The sequence below is a fragment of the Aythya fuligula genome, chromosome 4 (genome assembly GCF_009819795.1).
Source record: "Aythya fuligula isolate bAytFul2 chromosome 4, bAytFul2.pri, whole genome shotgun sequence".
NCBI lineage: Eukaryota > Metazoa > Chordata > Aves > Anseriformes > Anatidae > Aythya > Aythya fuligula.
Window position 1 is genome coordinate 47,227,577 of NC_045562.1, and position 20,951 is coordinate 47,248,527.

At 39.7% G+C, this 20,951-nt stretch overlaps 1 protein-coding gene across 1 annotated transcript in view; it reads left to right on the top strand.

Annotated features, from left to right (window-relative positions):
• The window catches only part of ANKRD17 (ankyrin repeat domain 17), a 69,124-nt gene extending 49,603 nt beyond the window's left edge, over positions 1–19,521 (top strand). Inside the window, 16 exon segments of the mRNA XM_032187243.1 lie at positions 673–886; positions 1,971–2,146; positions 2,981–3,143; positions 3,725–3,820; positions 4,965–5,011; positions 5,013–5,079; positions 5,876–6,047; positions 6,864–7,311; positions 8,297–8,452; positions 8,682–8,831; positions 9,333–10,981; positions 12,833–13,030; positions 14,023–14,271; positions 15,917–16,092; positions 16,426–16,590; positions 18,929–19,521. Coding sequence (XP_032043134.1) covers positions 673–886; positions 1,971–2,146; positions 2,981–3,143; positions 3,725–3,820; positions 4,965–5,011; positions 5,013–5,079; positions 5,876–6,047; positions 6,864–7,311; positions 8,297–8,452; positions 8,682–8,831; positions 9,333–10,981; positions 12,833–13,030; positions 14,023–14,271; positions 15,917–16,092; positions 16,426–16,590; positions 18,929–18,988 — 4,186 coding nt within the window. The 3' untranslated portion in view covers positions 18,989–19,521.
• The last annotated feature ends 1,430 nt before the right edge of the window (positions 19,522–20,951 follow it).

Consider the following 20,951-nt stretch of genomic DNA (forward strand, 5'->3'; position numbering starts at 1 on the left):
CTGCTTCTTCATGGTCTTTACCCTTCCCCAAAGGCTTTCTTGATAACTAAGTAGAACAAATTACTGTTTATTACATGAAAGCAAGCAATGTATTATCTTACCTGTATTAGGCTTCGGGTAGGAAGGAACGGTTTTGATTGTGATTTTTCTAATGCTTGCTTAACTTCCATCTCCCTCTTCTGTATTTTGATAACTTCTGTCCTATATCATATTTTATCAATTGTCCTTTATTCAAGATAGAAATATTTCTTCTTGCTCTGGTTTGCCTTCCGGTTTCAAATTACCTCTGGGTTAAATAAGAGCAGGTTTTTGTTTCTGATGCCTACTTTAAGGAAAGATTGTCTATGTGTGTTTGCATTTATGTAATGCTTCTTGCATCCATTGAATGGGAGAAAATAGCTCAGCCATGCACTGTACAAGTCAAAACATTAAAGCAAAAGTTAAGCTCGTGATAAGAGAGACCTTGGAATTTACAGCAATTAAAATGCAACATACCTGTTATCATTTAAATGGAAGTATTTGTCCAAAGCTGCTATCAAGAACCTTTTGTTATTTCAGTAGTAGTTGCTTTGTAGACTTTCAGTCTTGGTTAAGTACTCTGTTTTCACTCTTTTTGTTCAAGTCATTTCAGATATGTGATTGATTCAAGTTTTTTTTTCTCTCCTCTTTCAGAACTGGTAGCAAATTGGGCATTTCTCCCTTAATGTTGGCAGCCATGAATGGGCACACTGCTGCTGTGAAGTTATTACTGGACATGGGCTCTGATATAAATGCCCAGATAGAGACCAATAGAAATACAGCACTGACTCTAGCTTGTTTCCAAGGGAGAACTGAAGTGGTTAGCCTGCTACTTGATAGAAAAGCTAATGTGGAACACAGAGCTAAGGTAAGAACCAAATACATCTCCAGAAAGATATGCTTGAAAGTCTTGACTTCACTGTGATCATCTGATGACTTCCTTGCCTTTTATGCATGCCCCTTGGAAGTGAACAGAACTGGCCAAGTCCACATCAGCTATAGCTCAATTCAGTATTTCTGACACTGACAAAAAGACAATGTAACAATAATGGCTGTATTTGAAGACCTACTATTTCCATGCAGCTCAGTGAAAGAGAAGCAGTTCTGAAGTCTTACTTCATCTTCAGGTGCTTACAAGCAGAAGACAAGTAATCCATTAACCTGATAAAAAAGAATTTAATTCAAAAAGCCAAGATTCTTGATCCAGGTTGTTGTGCTCATGGTCTAGTCTGTCTAGTTGCTTCTATCCATGGCGGTAACAGAATTGAAATGGAAATTTGCATTTCTGTGAGTCTGTTGATCCCAGCTTTTGAAATTGCAGGGAAGACTGTTTAGTAGAAAAATTACTAGAATACTGAAAACTAAATTAAAATGAGTGGAAGAAAAAAAAACCACACAGACGTGCCATAGATGTGGCATCCTGTTCTCCTTTTCCCCTGTTTGTAGTTATTGCCAAGGAGAAGCTCAGAGGGAGCTGTTCAGTGCTTTCTTATGGTAGGTATCCTTGCTAAAGTAATGTGCCCTTGACCTGGCCAGGCATTTTCTGGATGTTGCTATGTAGGATCTCTTAATGAAGGTAGGAAATGGGGTTTGCATCATCTGTACAACATCATGTGTGGTACTTTGCTGATCCTCAGCTGTATCAGATTGGTTGTGTTGGTTCTGAGATAACGTGACAGCAGCAGGTTTTGAGTGTCTGTCAACGTTGTGTAGCAGTGGAAGGACACTGTGCACTGTGTCTTTCCTCCCAAGTGCTGCTCAGTGAAAGCTCTTCTCAGTGCAGCTGAAGAGGATTGCTCCTACAAAACACTTGGCCAGGTAACAATTAGAGGCTCTACAGCAGAACTTGAGATGTGCTTCTGGAAGTAGAAATTAGTCCTTGCTCTTAGGTGAACGTACCATCCACTTCCTTCAAACTCATTGCTTGTTTTTTTTCTGCTTGCTTGTCATAGACTGGTCTCACACCATTAATGGAAGCAGCTTCTGGTGGATATGCAGAAGTGGGCAGAGTTCTGCTGGACAAAGGTGCAGATGTAAATGCTCCTCCAGTACCTTCCTCAAGAGATACAGCTTTAACCATTGCAGCAGACAAAGGGCACTACAAATTCTGTGAGCTTCTTATTAGCAGGTACTGTGTCCCTTCCAACCCCTGGAATTCTGTGATTCTGTATTTGAAAGTGTGCTGCTTAAAGATGATCCTGAATGTACTCTTCTCTAACATGTATGTTCCAATATACGCTGTAGTAAGAAATAGGAAAGGTTTTGTCTGTTGACCACTAGTAGCTACATAATTTTATTTAGCGAGAGAGATCAAGGAAAGTTCTGTTTAGTGTTCGAGTTCTTGTGTTTGCCTGAGCAGACTAAGCTTTTTTTTTTTTTTTTTTTTTTGTTTCCCTGACTTGTAAATGTCAGAAATAAACAGTTTCTTGTGAAGTTCACATTTATGGTCTGTGTACACCTGACACCTCCATTTTAGATAGCAGTGTAAAATTGGTAAAAAGCACAAGATGTGCACATTATTATTTTCTTTTTGAGATTGATCACAAAGCATATTCAGAGTCATTGTTGCTTGAACAACTTTTGGTTATGACACTTTCCAAGAAGCGGCACCAGCTGTTGGCTTGCACTTGCAACATGAGAAGTTGTTCTAAGTTTTTGAGGAATTGAGTATACTAATGGATGGGAGTTAATGAGGTAATTAGCAAATCTTTTGACAGCTGACAAACAGTAAGATTCAGAGTATTAAAATGATTTTTAGGCCAACTGTAGGTTCTTAACAGCATCAGAGAAACTAAAGATATAATTTCAGAAGCTGAAGCACTGTGGATGCATGTTTCCTGTTCAAGTGGGTATCAAATTAGCCTAATGTTCTTAGGTGTTGCATGTATTTTTTGCAAGTCCAGTTGATGTAAGTAACTAAAATTTGATTCACAGTTTTGATTGAACACGTTTGTTTTTGCAGAGGAGCTCACATAGATGTCCGTAACAAGAAAGGGAATACTCCACTGTGGCTGGCAGCAAATGGAGGGCATCTAGATGTTGTCCAACTGCTAGTTCAAGCTGGAGCAGATGTGGATGCTGCTGATAACAGGAAAATAACTCCTCTTATGGCAGCCTTTCGAAAGGTAGAATGCGAAATTAAGCTTTGGTCTTGGTTAATATTGTCTTGATCATTCGTACATGGTGAGAATAAACAGAACATAACTGACAAACTGTGTTTTTAAAAATGTGAAGTCATTTTAATATTTAGCATTGAATGTTCAAAAACAGGTATGTATGTTACCTGTATAGTGTCTGTGTTAAATTCTAGTAGAAGTTTGCTTGATGGGCATCATACAGTCTGGTTCTCTTGGGTCAGAGAGGAGAAAATGGACAGCAATGTATTTGTGTGAAGAGGTGGAATATGAGATAGAACTAGAAAAATCACTTATAAAAATTGGTTTGGATTCTTACGCAAGAGAGGATGAGCACTTTACAAACTAACTTTGATTTAGTCCAACTTGACTTGAGATGATTCTTTCCACATGAGTGTAGTTCAAGTGCTGTAGTAGATTCTTACAGTCATTTCCAATTTAGAGCTGTAGGTTGCCAGAGCCAGGCATTTGAAAACTACCAAAATAGAATACAGAAGTATATGAAATTACAGTTGTACCAAGATCAACTTGAGAACAGATTCTTTAATTACTTGTCCATTTCTTTTTTTTAGGGTCATGTAAAAGTGGTGCGCTACCTAGTAAAAGAAGTAAACCAGTTTCCATCAGATTCGGAATGTATGAGGTACATAGCAACGATTACTGATAAGGTAAGATTGTAAGAAAAAAAATATTTCAGAAGGAACAGTACTGTTACTCAGCTTTAGAGTAGATATTTTGAATACTTTTTAGCTTGGCACACCAAATTTCAGCCAAATGATAAGTTCCTTTGAAAAATGTTCAGGGGAAAATGCATGGAAAAAATGGGAGCACGCAGCCACTGTAACTTAGTAAACCTTTGTGGTGTGAATGGAGTAGTAAGTGCAGTGTTGTTTAATGTTCATGTTTATTTTCGAGTGTTCTCCATGTCCTTTCCTCAGACTGCTCTGAATTCCTCCTGTTGAGTATGTTTCAATTGAATTTATGATGACTTTTTCAGTGAGGTAGAGCTAATTAACTTCTGCCAAGAGAGTGAGCTTAAGTATGAAGCTTCATGCTTACATTAAAGCTTGTGCAAGAAGGAAAATTGAAACCATACTTCACAGTAAAGCTTTTTTTTTTTTTTTTTTTAAACAGCTTATTAGGAGGCCCTTCAGCCTACATGACCAGGGCGAAGAAGTATTTTGTAAATAAGAAATAGAAATAAGGAGAGCAATTGGTAGAGAAATGTGGCCATAATATTTCTTTATGGGGCTCAATTTACGTTATGAGCATGTTGAGGGTGAAGAAGGGCAGATGTTTAAATTGATATGTGTTTTATTGCCAGTAGCAGTGACCAATGGTCATTTGCATGATGCTGGCTACCCTATGCATTTAAACCTATTTACTGCCATCCAACTAATATACGTTAGTGAGTAGTACTGTAATACAGAAATATTTCCCAAGGGATGGGGGATAGGGTTGGAGAAGGCTACTTTTTCACCCTTTTAACAATTTGCAGTTGGCATTATGGTCTTATTCTGGAATGGAAGGAAAATCAATTCCATCTCTATAATGGTGCTATGTCACTACTCATTCAAAAAATCAATGAATGAATCGTTTGCAGCTTATTTACCTACGAGAGGTTAACTTAGTATTAAACATGGATGTTTGTGATAGTACTGCAGTGGCATAATGCAAAACTTTTCTCCCTTAAAATTCTCATGTGCAAGTAATGAAGCAGTCAGTAAATCACTAGTGTAAGCTTGAGAGTGTATATTCAAACACGTCGTTTTATTTCTTCAAATAGAAGGTTCTTGGACTTTATCATTTTAGGAGATGCTGAAGAAGTGCCACCTGTGTATGGAATCAATTGTTCAAGCAAGATAGACAGGCTGCTGAAGCCAACAAAAATGCAAGCATTCTTTTAGAAGAGCTGGATTTGGAAAAGGCAAGTTAAGAGTTTGGAGTTGTCAATATTTATTTGATTAAAATTCCAGTTTCACCTTCCTTCAAGATCCGAAGATCTGTGAAAGTCTGTACTGAGTTATAGGAGTGTTTGTAATCATTGTAGTTGGAGTGTCTAGAGATGAACATAGTTATTAAGGTTATCTTTGTACTTTACTTCCTGACTCTGATACATTGGATCAGGAGACTGATAACGCAATTTCCTCTGCAGTACTGTACCAAAAAGGATTTTTAAGTAGAATATTTTTCAGACACATTATAGTTAAGCATTTTCCAGTGACATTAGTATGGATTTTAGGTCTAAAACCTGTTTGTCTTTAATAAAGCAAAAAGACTAATCATGTTCTTGGAAGCCATCGTACTGTAGCAAAATGTTACAGAAAAATCTAAGTAAAAGTGTAGTGTCAAATGAGTGCACATTTTGTACCCAAGCTAGCTGAAGACATTTCATGTTCTAATATTTAAAAGGGACATGTGTTTGGACTGTACTGCTGAGATGCACAAGGTTTTGTAAAGAATCCTGAAAAATCATTTTAGGTAACTTGCTTATTTTGTGCAGTGTTCTCTATTTCTACACTAACCTTCTGTTAACGTGAGTGAACAATCTGTTTGGAAGATGTAAATGTGTAGAAATATATATAGATCATGTAATTGAGCTTTGGCTTCATAAATGTGTTAGCTTAAAACACAAGTTCAGCTTCTTGGTAAATAAAAAGCATCTACATTTCTTGAAATGCATGGTCCATCCTGTAATGCTGTTCAATGTGCTTGACTTGTAGCTGCGGGAAGAAAGCAGAAGATTGGCTCTGGCTGCCAAAAGAGAGAAAAGAAAGGAGAAAAGGAGGAAGAAAAAAGAAGAACAAAGAAGAAAGCTAGAAGAAATAGAAGCAAAAAACAAAGAGAATTTTGAACTTCAAGCTGCTCAGGAGAAAGAGAAGCTAAAAGCTGAAGGTGATGTAAACCATTTGCCTTGTTTGTGAAACATGCATCTGATTCTATTTCCAGTATTTCATTGGCTTTTCTTGTCAAAACTTGAATATGGTCTTTATGACCTGCTGAGCTTTGCATTTGTTTACATTGTGTTTACATTTTCTGTGAAACCCATAGATGAGCGTGATGACTTCTCCAGTGTCTTGGTGTGGCTAGAGACTGCTGATAGAAGCTTCAGTTGAGAGTTGCTGGTTAAGTTTACCACAGGAAGACTTGAGCGTGTTTCTTCTTCCAGGTCCCGATACTTGAAACTTGTCCAAATAACTCCTTTGCTCACAAACTGAATGATAATTTGGGTCAGGTGGAAAAAAAAAAAGCAACATTAAATTCCAAATGTGTGCCATTTCTTTATCCATTCAAATACCAGCTCTTTTCTGTCCCAAGCTTCATCTCATACGTTGTGCTGAGAAATGGTCTTCACTGATAGTTCCATGACTGTGGTAGGCTAAAAGAAAAAGGAGTACTTGACAACTTTGTTTCTGTGGTTTCATGTTGGTTTGTACTGTAATTGCTTCTGTTACTGTCTTCCATGTCTGATTTTAGTTTCACATTTGTTGCAAGATAAGAAATATTAGATGAGTTACCATAAACGGGAGAGGCTCCATGGTATGACATGTATACTAGTTTTACAGATGTTTGCTTAGTTAGTGGTTCTGCTTGTTTCTTTTAAGGTTGCTAATGAGTCATTAGACATGACAAGTGTGATTTGGAACACAAAACCACACAGGCTTTTCTCAAGCCAGCTGAATTAGTGATGGTTTTTTATTCTTCCATCAGATGATCCAGAGGTCCCAATGGAACCTCCTAGTGCTACCACTACAACCACCATAGGTATATCTGCAACTTGGACGACTTTAGCGGGTTCTCATGGGAAAAGGAATAATACCATCACCACAACAAGCTCCAAAAGGAAAAACAGGAAAAACAAAGTAGCCCCTGATAACGTTCAGATCATATTTGATGACCAGCTCCCAATTTCCTATGGCCAACCAGAAAAAGTGAATGGTGAATCTAAGAGCAGCAGTACTAGCGAAAGTGGTGATAGTGACAACATGAGGATTTCCAGCTGTAGTGATGAAAGCAGCAATAGCAACAGCAGCCACAAAAGTGACAATCATTCTTCCACAGCTGTTACTAACACACAAAGCAACAAAAAGCAACCATCGGTCCTTGTCACTTGCCCAAAGGATGAGAGGAAAGCAGTTACTGGCAAATCATCTATCAAGTAAGTTGCTGTGACAATGTATGCCTATTTAAAGTGGTTGTTGCCTGACATTTGCAAGTTGCATGCTTAACTCTGCAGACGTGGCATATTTAAATTATTTGTTAGGAAGTGAACAAGGCCCTGTGTCTTTGCTGTAGTGCGTGAGGAGTATAATAACTTTTTGCAGTTTGACTATAAACTGAGTAGTAGGCTCTGAAGGGGGAGTCATGATTGTGGATATGAAACTTAGAGAACTGTTAGGTTACTGGGAGATGCAAGCATCTCAGTTGAAGCCACCTCCTCTTAATGCAATGCTTTTTGTGCTATGTGGTAGCTGCTTGGTTTTTTTTGCTGTCTTCCTCTTCCAGGCTTGCCTAAGGCTACTCTGGCTTTAATGTAAGGTTTGAGCTGGAGACAGTCTAGAAGTACTTTCCTGCCTTTGAGGAACTGTACTGTATCAGTGTAATTAACAGAGCTTTGCAGAGACCTCTGTGCTAGCTCTAGAACCCAAACCCATTTGGATACACTCAAGTTGAACTGCTGGTGAGCAGTACTTGTTCTAAAATGCAAAGTATCATTTCAGCCACTGTATGGTACTTCCAGAACCCAAGGTCTCAACACTGAGATAACTTGGTATTTCACGAACTGTGGTGTTTTGTTGAAAGGTGTTGAGCAGTAGGAATGTATTCCTTGGAAATTCCAGTTCCTGGGATACAACTATCATTTAAGTCTGCATAAGCAATGTTGTAACTTTGTAGTGGGTGCTGACACCACATAAATGCTTTACAAAAAGCAAGTAAATCCTTGAGCTCTTTCTAGGGGACGGGGGGTGATGGTAACCTACTTTTAACCCAGTGTTGTTATTAACCTGGGTTGTGCACTCTAATTTTTGTGTGTTCCTTGTGCTGAAAGAGAAGTTTTGGTGGGCTGGAGATTGAGCCAAAAGGAAGTCATTCTTGTTGTCTTTGTGACCCTGCGTATTGAGAGAATTTCCTTTCTTTTAAAGGTTGTCTGAAGTTATCAGCGAAGTGACAAGTAATTCCTTGTCTACTTGCACAAAATCTGGTCCTTCTCCCCTTTCTTCTCCAAATGGAAAGCTAACCATCGCTAGCCCTAAACGTGGTCAGAAAAGGGAAGAAGGGTGGAAGGAAGTTGTAAGAAGGTAAGCAAAACCTTCCCCTAATTTTATCTCACATATGTCCCTTTTCAGATCATTTTAATTAGAGATCATTTTAATTAGTGTAGACCTCTCTGGGGCTAGTGAATGCAGTTCTTCCTAGAACAAGTTTTTGCTATGTAGGTTTAATCTTCATAATGTCCTTGCAGCTAATCTGCCCATTTCTTCATGCCATCGAAGTGTTTCCTAGCTAATGTTGTTTCTTCTTCTATAGATCCAAGAAGGTTTCTGTTCCATCAACTGTCATATCCAGAGTCATTGGCAGAGGAGGATGCAACATCAATGCTATACGTGAGTGCACAGGAGCACACATAGATATTGACAAACAGAAGGACAAAACTGGAGATAGAATAATAACAATAAGGTAAGCAGGCCGCTCCATCTGTTCGTTCCTGTGAGGATTTTCTCTTGGCAGAACATGCTTCTGTATAGAAAAATTGAAAGGTTTGACTTGATTGTCCCTTGGAAAAAACAGACGCTGCTTTAGGCTAGTGGAGACAAATGGTGTGAAGGGAAACAGAGATGAACTATGGGTCTTCTAACTTTGCCTTTGTGCAAAAGAAACCTTTGAAGATGAGGTGGAGAAGGCGGATATGTACTTGTTCTGGGCATGTCTAAATATGTAGGCATACTTAGACAAATAAACTTTCTAATGAGGCAGTTTTTTTTGTTTTTTTTTTGATTAGAGTACTCAACTTGAGCTTCTTAAATAACAGTCAGTAGCAAGAAAATGCCAGCCTCACTCCTGAGAGGGTTTTTTTGCTGTTAGCATGACAGAAGACAGGCTGGATACTGTGCTTGAGGTACTTTAATGTGTGTAAATGTTTTATGTGCGCTTTCGTTTTCCCCTCCTCTTGTTCTTTAGGGGTGGCACAGAATCAACGAGACAGGCCACGCAGTTGATTAATGCCTTGATTAAGGACCCAGATAAAGAAATCGATGAACTTATTCCAAAGAACCGCTTGAAAAGTTCTGCTGCGAACTCCAAAATAGGGTCATCAACACCTGCCACCACTACAGCTGCTAACAGTTCTCTCGTGGGGATCAAAGTGACCACCGTAGCTGCTTCATCAACATCTCAGACTGCCTCTGCGCTCACCGTGCCTGCAATTTCTTCAGCATCCAATCACAAAACCATTAAGAATCCAGTGAATAACGTGCGGCCTGGTTTCCAAGTCTCTCTTCCATTAGCATATCCTCCTCCGCAGTTTGCACATGCTTTACTCGCTGCTCAGACTTTCCAGCAAATCCGTCCACCTCGGTTGCCCATGACCCACTTTGGAGGTACTTTCCCACCAGCTCAGTCCACGTGGGGGCCGTTTCCCGTTAGGCCACTGAGCCCCGCAAGAGCTACCAACTCACCTAAGCCTCACATGGTGCCTCGCCATAACAGCCAGAACAGCAGCGGTTCTCAGGTGAATTCGGCAAGTTCTTTGACAACTAGTCCAACAGCTACAACAAGTTCAGTGGCTTCTACTGTGCCTGGTTCTTCTGCAAACGGCAGTCCAAGTTCACCTTCAGTCAGAAGGCAGCTTTTTGTCACAGTTGTGAAGACGTCAAATGCCACGACAACCACGGTGACAACCACAGCGAGTAACACCAGCACAGCGGCTACGAATGCCACATATCCAATTCCTACTGCCAAAGAACACTACCCTGCATCTTCCCCGTCATCCCCTTCTCCTCCTGCACAGCCGGCAGGCGTTTCTAGAAGCAGTCCTTCAGACTGTGCAGCGACCTCTCCGAATAAAGGTGCACCTTCATCTGATCAGGAAGTGGGTAGTCCGCCAGCAGTAGAAGCGAGCAGCTCGACCAGCAGTAGGCAGCCCAGTACAGGTTCTGGGAGTACTTCTGTGCACCCTGTTCATCAACAGCCTCCGGGAACTCCTCTGCAAGAGGCAAGACCCCCTCTTCAGCAACCTCAGGTTCCTGCACCAGATCCTCGAATGGTTGTGCCTCCCAATTTAGCGGCAACGAGCTCATCTGCTCCTGTGGCAGGTCCAACAAATGCCCCGATGACCTATCCCATGTCTCAGACATCAGTGGGGTCTTCTCAGCCTGCAGCTAAGATGGAAACCCCTGCCATCAGACCGCCTGTCCATGGAACTGGTGGTGTCCATAAGAATCCAGCTCCTGTGCAAAATTCTTCTGTCGCAGTCCTCAATGTTAATCACATTAAAAGGCCCCACAGCGTTCCTTCTTCAGTGCAGCTTCCTTCTACCTTAAGTACACAAAGTGCTTCTCAGAATTCAGCCCATCCAGCAAACAAGTCCATGGGTAACAATTTCAGTGCTACTTTACCATTTGGGCCCTTCAGTACGTTGTTCGAAAACAGTCCGACGTCTGCTCATGCCTTCTGGGGTGGTTCTGTCGTTTCATCTCAGACAACGCCAGAGTCTATGCTGTCAGGAAAGTCTTCATTTTTGCCAAATTCAGATCCTTTACATCAGTCTGATACTTCCAAAGCCCCAGGTTTTAGGCCACCATTACAGAGGCCAGCTCCAAGTCCCTCAGGTAAGTCTGTGTTTTGTGTTTGTATCTTCATAATGTATTCTTCTAATAACTGCTGCGTGTTTTCATTTTAAAGACTTAATACTTTCTGCCTCGGCTTTTGTGGTCATTTGTGGTAAATCACTGTCTGCCCTGCAATGAAAGCATGCTCTAATACAGTTTATTGTTCTTGTTTCTGTAGGCATAGCTGAGTTCATCTTCCTTTAAGTGCCACCTGTCAATCCCATAACTATTTAGGAGCTGATGAGCTTGATAAAAGTCGAGCTGTATTCTTTGCCGTTCCACTCTACTCTTCTGCAATAGCTGAGATAATAAAACACTTTTCTGTTGTTTCCACCTTCTTTCTGTGCCACCAGCTAATAACTATTCTGGTTTGTGATAACCTTCTGCTTGTTCTTAGATTACAGAAACATTTACGCCTCTTTAAAGTGTTAGGCTGATTAAAATATAAATAAATCCCTGTTTTAATGTGGGCTTAGAGAGAAGGTGTATTCTCTTAAATACTAAATTCAATTTAAAAAAATAATATTTTCATGGACTTGCTGACTTCTGTAGCAAGATTTTTAGCCTTCTGCACAAATAGAAGCCAAGGAGTTGTCACAGAATTTGTTCTGAAGCTCCCAGAAAGTACACACACAGTTCATACCATCTGTGCTTGTTTTAGTAGGATCTTTGAGTTGGTAGTGTAGCTTCGCTTATCAACTGAGAAATTTAACAGCTAGTTTTCCATGCTCTGTAAATATAATAATGTTGAGGAGCTCTTGAGGAAACTACCCATGAATTTTGGGCAACTTAGTATCTTTTTTTTTTATTTGTTTGGACTTTTGCACATGCATATGCTATATATCACTTGAATATGCCCATCAGGTTTCTGAGTAAAATCAGTGCTCTGACCATGGTAATACCACGATCTCAACAGTTTGGAAACCTGTAGGAGCAGTAGGTGAGGTTGGAAATGTCCGTAGAGTCAGGGAGTGTCACATCAGTTTATAGGAGATAACCTGAAGAACTTGATGGAAAAGGTTGGATTTTCATAAGGGGTGGTGCAGAGGAGGCAGCTGCTGTGCTATTTTATTCTTCTGCCTGTTTGTGGTGAAATAATTTTTTCCAACTATGACTACAAATAATAAACTTAAAAAATTGCTTTGAGTAGGAAAATGATCCAACTGTCACAGCAGTTGGACATAAAGCTTTTTTGTTCACTGGGTCATAAAATTCCTGTTTGTTTTTACATTTCTTCATTGAGAATATTAAGAGGATAGTATTGCTTATAGTTTGGACACCTCAGCTAAGGTGAGTTGCTCTTGTAGAATTGGTGCCACTGGGTCTTAATAAGATGCCTTTTTATTAAGCAAATGAAAATGGATCTCTGGATTGGAAAAACAATCACTTCAGTGTTGGTCAAGGTGTATATATAGAAATTGTTTTCCAGTAAAATGAAATGTGTATGGGAAAAAGTCGTCAAATTTTTAGTATTACCTCAGTTTTCCCTTGTACAAAATCACACTTGCTTGAACCTACAAAAATTTAAATTACAAGATAATGAAACAGTTATCTTTCTGATGTCCATTTACATCAGAAGACACACTGTGTTCATTAACTGATTTCCATTCGAGGTATCTGCATGGTAACGTGAGTCATGGGTGATTTATGTACAGCACAATTGATGCATACTATTGAAATCTGTGGAGCATGAAGCTTAAGACTCCCAATTACTTTGAAAAATAATAACAGAAAATCCTAACTGTTTGGGTACAAGTTTTCCTTCTTTCCTAGTTTTTTCCCTGACACGAGAGACCTTTTTCATAGAGATCTGGCAATAATGGGAGTCACTTCTGCCAATTTCTCTCATAGGTATTGTCAGTATGGATTCACCCTATGCTCCTGTAACACCTTCTTCTACACACCTGGGTAACTTTGCCTCAAACATTTCGGGAGGTCAAATATATGCACCTGGGACACCTCTTGGCGGAGCACCTGCAGCTGCTAATTTTAACAGACAACATTTTTCCCCACTTAGTTTATTGCCTCCATGTTCATCAGCATCAAATGGTGAGTTCTAGTCAGCAAGAAACTAGTTGAGAAGCTATTGTTTTAATAGGAAAAAAACAGCCTGGTACTGCCTATTTTAGGTAGGCTTTTCTGGCTCTGGTTATTTTTAACTTCAGGGTTTTTGATATTTTCTAAACCTTTAGGCAGCCACAGATTGAGATGTTTTTTACAGGCAGCTAGAAATCAAAACTTCTATCAGAAAATTTTAGTAGCTATGGTTTTGTCATACTTCTGGAGTTCCTTATTCTTGTTGCAATTAGCACTAGACTACTACTATATATGGCACTCTTTCAGTCACCTTGCAAAAAAAGAGTGAAGGATTTTGGTTTGAGGGTATTATTGTAAGTGTGAGCAGTGTAAATCATGTAATGATATTTCTACGAAAGCCAGTCCTACAGGTGAGGAGTTATTTGATGTTTTTTAAAGCAGAACTGTGTAATGTATTTCAGGGGAAGATGCTTAGGGCAAGTTCTGGTACCTTCCTCCATTACTGGCTCCTGCAGTTCTGGCTATGCAGCAGAGTTTTCTGGAAATAAAAATATTAACTCTTAAAAGCCAGTTTTTTCAGGGAGTAAGTTAATCAGTTTTACTGGCGATTATGAAAAGAAAACAAAAACCCCACAGAACAACTCACAATTAGAAAAACAACTGTAAAACCCCAACCACCACCGTTTTGGTTTATTTCAGCTATGCTCAAATCCTCTATTGCTGATACACAGTAATGCTTAGTTAAGACTTTAAACTGTCTGTTGCAGTGCATGTCCACTAGCTGACAGGGCATGGTACTTATTTTGTGTAAGAAATAAATGTTGAATGTCTCTGATTTGCAAGTATAACTGTTAAAATTATGTTGAAATGTCTGCTGTATGAATAGGGCACTAACAAACTAGTCATTTTCATTTTTGGTGTACAGCTTGACATTAAGTGACAGGCTTATAGTAATGTGTGGGGGGGTCTAGCTGCTGTTCCTAAATGTACTTGTTTTTCTGTAGAATCTCCTGCTCAGTCAGTGTCTTCTGGAGTAAGAGCGCCATCTCCCACCCCCTCAGCAGTGTCCTTGGGATCAGAAAAACCCACTAATGTTTCTCAGGACAGAAAAGTTCCTGTTCCAATTGGGACTGAGCGGTCTGCACGTATTAGACAAACTGGAACTTCTACTCCATCTGTTATCGGGAGCAACTTAGCTGCTCCAGTGGGACATAGTGGAATCTGGTCCTTTGAAGGTATAGGTGGCAATCAAGGTATGTTGTGTTGATAGACATCCATGTGCTTGCAGCTTGCTGCAGTATTGTCTTTTCCTAATTCTCCTTTGGAGCTGAAAGGTGACGATGAAGTAAGATCTTACAGATGTGCTTTTTCTAAGGCAGGTGGAGCAAGGTCTTTGACCTGCTATCCATTTGTCTTGTTTTATCAAGGTCACAGAAAAACTTCTTTTGAAACATCTTGGTTGTGAAGGCTTTTTACTCAAAACAAGATATAACAAGGGAAGTAAAACCATCCTGTACAGGGATGAACTGCTGGAGGATCGATTTATTTAGGAAGAGGAGGAAATGAAGGCCTTCTCATTTTTTTTTTTGTCCAGTCACGCTATTTGTCTTTTACTAAAATAAGGCTCTGAACTATAGTCTCATGGAACTCAGTATTTCACAATTGATTAATAATTTACATTATTGACATACAGTTTTTCTCAACAAATAACTCTTGGATGCAAATTACATGAGACCTGTTTGTTGTTTTGTGTTGGTTTTTTTTAAATTGTTGGATCTTTTTCTTTATTTGGGGTGAGGGGGAGAGAGTCACGAGAATATGTTGGATTGGAACCTGTAGAGGTCATCTCAACCTCTTGCACAAAACTGGATTTGCTGTGAGGTCAGACTGGGTTGCTCAGGCCTTTATCCAATCTGATCCTGAAAACCTCTGAGGATGAAAACTGCTCAGCCTCTCTGAACAACCTGTTCGACTGCTTCACTGAGCAGCCCGAACATCTCCTAGGGTTTTAATAGGCTGACAGTGCACATTCTTCTCGTGTTTTTTTCCCTAATGCAAAATAGGTTGTATCCAAAAGCTTTTTTTTAACCTCTGTTCTCTTCATCTGTGTAGTGACTGGCTAGTCATCATGAAGATTCTATGCGTTCTCTAGGTATAAAAGTTTGCCTTCATGTATCATAGCTTTGGTTTTGTACTGCTGCTTTGTTTCTGCTTTGTACAGGTACTTAAACATTTGATATTTAGTTTAGAATGGAATAGACTTTTCTCTTGCTAAGAATTAAGATGGCTTCAGAAGAGTTTCTGTGTTCACCCCCAATCAAACTTCCTTATTTTATTTTGAAAAAATGGTTTGCCTGTTGTTGCCTGTTGTTTGCAATTTGTAGTAACAGTGCTAAGTTGCCTATGATGAATTCATGCAATTAGAATATAAGTATACAAGTTCACCAGACATTTTTTGCTTGTTGAAAGTACTTCTATGTCTGAGTTCATGATAAAAAGCATGAAAGAATGATAACAAAGTGGTGCAAATAGCCTTCATAGTATGCATACCTCTTCCTCAGTATAAAAGGTGCAAGGAATTGAGTTTTTATGAGGAGGAAGAGTTAGCACAAATGCCAGGTCTCCCTCTCAATTGAAGGAAAATTGCAGAGGTGATACCTCTGCAAATTTGGAACTGTTCAAAACGCCTTGCAATGACTTTGCAGAGTTATTCCGCAGCAGCAACTAAGGTACCGTTTCAGATGCTATTCATCCCACATGCAACCAAGTTCTAATATAGATGGATGCAAGCGAACTGTAAACTGAGCAAATACTGCTTCTAGAAATGTGGTGTGCAAACATTGATGCTGATGATTAGCAAGTGTCAAGGCTAATGTTGTTGCTGTGTCATTCTGTTAGATAAAGTGGACTGGTGTCACAGCGGAATGGGGAGCCACATGATCCACAGGCCCATGTCTGATCCAGGCGTGTTTTCGCACCAAGCCATGGAGAGAGACAGCACGGGAATTGTAACGCCTTCCGGTACATTCCATCAGCCCGTTCCTGCAGGATACATGGACTTCCCAAAAGTTGGGGTAATGATCCTCTTGTACTTTGTGTGCAGTACTGCTTGATTTCTACCTCAGTGTGTCTGGCAATAAACAATGTGAGGTACTGCTCGCTGTGCAGTTGAGCAGGCATGAGCTAAAACACAAACTGGCCTGACAGTATTGCAGAAGCTGACATCTGTCAACAATGTCCATGATGTGATAAATATATGCCGAGAAAGGTTTTTCTTTAATTCAGGCTTTTTATTACTGCTTTAAGACCATTTCTTTAACATGAATTCCCTTTTGTTACTGTCCATGTTTAATGGGTGTAGTGTTTCTGAATACATACTGAATCTTGCTTTTTCCCTCCCCCTTAAGGGTATGCCTTTCTCTGTGTATGGGAATGCAATGATTCCTCCAGTAGCCCCCATCGCAGATGGTACTGGAGGCCCGATATTTAATGGGCCTCATGCTGCTGACCCATCTTGGAACTCGCTGATAAAGATGGTTTCAAATTCCACAGAAAATAATGGGCCTCAGACGGTAATATTTTTTATCTTGTATTCACCATTTTCTTTTAGATTAAGGGAAAGAAAGTATTAAAACAGAAAAGTAGAAAGTATGAAAATCACCTAGTGTTTTTTCTTGTTGCTCATTCCTTTAAATTTCTTTGCTCTTCTTTCTAACCTCCCTCCCAGCACTGAGTGCTGTATGCATGTACAGACAGCTTGTAAATGTCAGTTGTCTCTCCAAAAATAAGCTCAAGTTGACACCCAAGTTAAAAATCAACATCAATAAGTTAATGCAGTTTAAAGGAGTGTAGTTGATTCTGTGAATGTATTTGTGCTTGAGAAATAGGATGTTTTATTCCAGCTGAATATGGAGAAACTGCTTATTCAATCAGAGTAGACACCTGGTTAATTACTGCAAATGAGTTTCCTTGATGATGTTGTAGGCAGGTCCTTACACAAAAGATATTCCTAAACCATGTATTTTACTCAGATGATCATGATTTGTCTGTGCAGTTCTACACTTGGAAAAACACAATCAGGTTGCTTTTATGAGAAAAGCCCTTCATTTGCTGTTACATAAGCTTTCCCATCTCAGAAAGCAAAAACAGCATTAGGTCTTGCTATGGTTTAACCCAGCAGACAGCTAAGCACCACACAGCTGTTTGCTCACTCCCCCTCAGTGGGATGGGGGAGAGGATTGTAGACAAAACAAACAAACAAAAAAAAAAACACTCATGGGTTGAGGTAAAGTCAGATTAATAAGAAAGAAAAACAAGGAGGGAAAAAAATACCCAAAAGAAGCAATGCACGACATGATGGCTCACAGCCAGACTGTTCCATAGCCAAGGTACCCCCCCAACCCCCAGCTAACTCCCTCCAGTTTTATTGCTGAGCATGACATGTGGTATGGGATATCCTTATGGCCTGTTTGAGTCAGTTTCCCTGGCTGTGTTCCCCTCCCAGTTTCTTGTGCACCCCAGCCTCCTCTCTGGCAGTGCAGCATGAGAAGCCAGAAAGGCCTTGAATTAGCATAAGCACTGCTCAGCAACAACTAAAATGTGTGCTATCAACATTATTTGCATCCTAAATCCAAAACATGGCACCATACCTGCTACTAGGAAGAAAACTCTGTCCCAGGTGAGACCAGGACTGGTCTAAAGGGTCGTTGCTAGGTTTTAAAAGGTATGATGTCTTCACTGGGCTGGGAGTTGGTACAGAAAGGGAGGAAGTAGATCATCAGGCCGTTGCTTTGATCTTGCATTGGTTATAAGCATGTTGATTAAATGTAATTTAGGTACTGGGATGGTGTTGACCCAAACCTCCTTCATGTACTCAGCCAGTCACTTATCATTAGTTCTTATGTTGAAACCCCATGTTTATTCTTAATTATACACTGAGCTCTGTTGTACTGTTATTAAACAAAAATATTTCTGGACATTATTTGCTTGGGAACTACTCAAAATGTATTACTCAGTTGAATTACTCAAAACCACTTTCAGCTCTGGCAGACCACAGGGGTGCCGATATCTGTTGTTGCAGGTGGTCGGTCTGTTTGGGCAGAGTTTCTGTATTGCTCTAAAGTTGCTTATGCCGATTATCTGGTAACTCCTGATTTAGTTGAACAAAAACAATAACAAACCCCTTTGCTCCCCAAAGGTGGCTGTGCTTTGTTACACTTGAGTTTTCCCAGAGCTGCGTTGCTTGGTATGCACTGGGAGAAAATAATTCAAGGTGTCAAAGTCAAGTTCTTAATCATCCTAACATTTTGAGGTGAAGAGAAAATAAAGCCTGTTGTTCTGAAACCCAGAAGTCTTCAGGAGTTGTGATCACAAATAATCTTGCACATGCACAGAGCTGTGTTAGTTCTCCGTGACAGTGGACCTGGCATGCTTTGAGGGCATACCTTACTTCCCTCGGTCTAAAGGGATACATTTTTCCTGTCTAACACTGTAAAATATATATTGCACCAGTGTTGCTGTAATGGAGGAACCAGTAGACATAAATATTATTGATTTGTTTGGTTTTACTGTGGAGGAAAGCATTTGGGCTGGGTGAAAGTATATTTTGCACCGTGTAGAAATGAGGAACAAGATGGAACTTGTGGCCAAGGTGAAATGAGTACAGGCAGACAGATGAAAAACCTATTTCCCTCTCCAAAAGCCTTTTCTGACCTGAACTGCAGCAGGATAACAAGTGATGAAAGTAAATCAGGGTAGCTTTTTGATGATTTATCGCTACGTTGTCCAACGTTAGAATTCACCCCAGTGCAGTGGAAATTGTAAGCACTGCAATGTGGCTTTGATTTCTGAAATACTTTGAGCTGAAATATTTCCTACGTGGTATTAAGTTAAGCTCTTTTTCTTTTTCAGGTGTGGACTGGAACTTGGACACCTCACATGAACAGTGTGCATATGAACCAACTTGGCTGAGTGGGATCAACTTGCTAGCCTTGAGATTCCTTTTTTACAGAGGAAAACACAAATGGCAGAAACAGTTTATGTGCTCCCAGATCATTCTACTGATGTGCTTGACTGAAGTGTGTAGGCTTTTTGCAGAAGAACTTACTAACTGACCTTTTTCTGTGAACATTGTGACCGCCCATTCCCTACCATCATACGTTTCAACTTAGTTAGCCTTTATTCTTTCCTTTCCTGTTTTTTTTTTTTTTTTTTTGACATAACTTTCTGTTGAAGCTGTTCTTTGGCTGGTTGGTTTTAGTACTGTAAACTGCTTCTGAGCAAACACAGAAATTTAGCAAAATTATGTAAACTTGATCCTGAAGTTTTAGAATGGCAAATAAATGTACAATTGTTTACATAACAAATGGCTAAGCAGAAAGTAAATTTCAATATGTCAGTATAGAGGCTCTACTTTATGTAGACTTAAATTAATGTGAGATATGTACCTTCATATTCAGAAATCTGGATGTTTCCTTCATACATTAAACTATTAATAAGCATAACTTTTCTACTTGTGTAATTTAAGTACAGTATAAAAACTGGGCATTATCAGAGGGTTTCTTCCAAATGTGTGTTGGATTTTTTTTTCAGGAGGTATACGTCAGTTGTAACTAGATTTTAAGAGTTACCATTTTCCTTGCATGGAAGGCTTTTCAGCCGAAAGTGCTTGAGAAAACAGACGTTTGGCACATTAAGAGCTGTCTCCACACCAACTCCCTTACTTGCCCAGCAAAGGAGGCAAATGTATCATGCTGCAGCATCTATTGAAAACTTATTCTTACAGTTGGGTTGATGCAGCTAGGCCTCTTCTGTTCTGTAAGTGCTCCCAGAGCTTCTGCTCATCCAGTTCCTTCCTTTGCCTGAAAAAGTAATTTCAAAAGATACCTACTTGGTGTGTGTTGGTTCAAGAACCAACTTGCATATTAACTTGCAATTACAGTAGAACTTCACCGATGAAAACTGGCTCCAAACGAAGGCTTATTTCAGAATAAGTGGCTTTGTTTTAGTGGATCATGTTACGTTGTCAACTCGCTTGCTGACCAGAGATGGTTTGTCTTGGGAAGTCCAAATGAAAAATTCCTTACCGTCATCTTCAGTAGCTGTCACCTTCCTCGCTTAGTTGTGGAGCAAACACCAGTGTTGGGAAGAAACTCAGGGGTCCTGTGAGGAAAGGCTCAGTCAGCAGTGACACGGAGCTTGAGTCAAGATCCCTGTACACATTATGTATATACAGCTTAAAGTACATGTACAAGTTGAATGTCTTTCTGCACAAGACAGCAAAGGACCACCATGATCTGTTGTTACTGGTTATCCTCTGGAGGAAGGCTGAAGGGAAAGCTTATTATTTTTACTTTCTGTGTCACTCAAATTCAACCCTTATGTTTTAAGTTACTCTCCTGAGACATACAATCTGTCCAAGAAACGACACATTAGTTAAATGGTTTGCTTTTAAGGCATGAATTTTTGAAGTGCTATTTTGTATTTATTATGGTGGTACTTAAGGAATGGGGGGGGGAAGGTAGGGAGGAATATTTGTCCAAAGAAACCTATTGCCTTTTAAACACTGGGCAATTTTGGAGAAGACCAGAAGTTTTGTGTGTACTGATGTCCTTTTACATACCCTTAGGTGATGGTCTCATTAAGCAAGCTAATTTTTCCAGCTCTCTGATCACTTGAAGTATGTTGTATAAAGGGGGGTGTATCAAAATGGATATTGAACTGAAGAACTGTTAAGAAAAATTATTGCAATTCCATTTCAATACCTTACTATGAGTGGAGAATAGTGCCATTCAGGTCTTGTGTGACCTCTTGCCCTCTCCTAGAATCTTAGGCTTACTGCTTCAGTGCTAATTGGGATTATTTACGTTCTTATTCTGAAATAATCCTTCACAGAGAGACTGCTCAATATTTATTACTACAATGTATTCCGTGG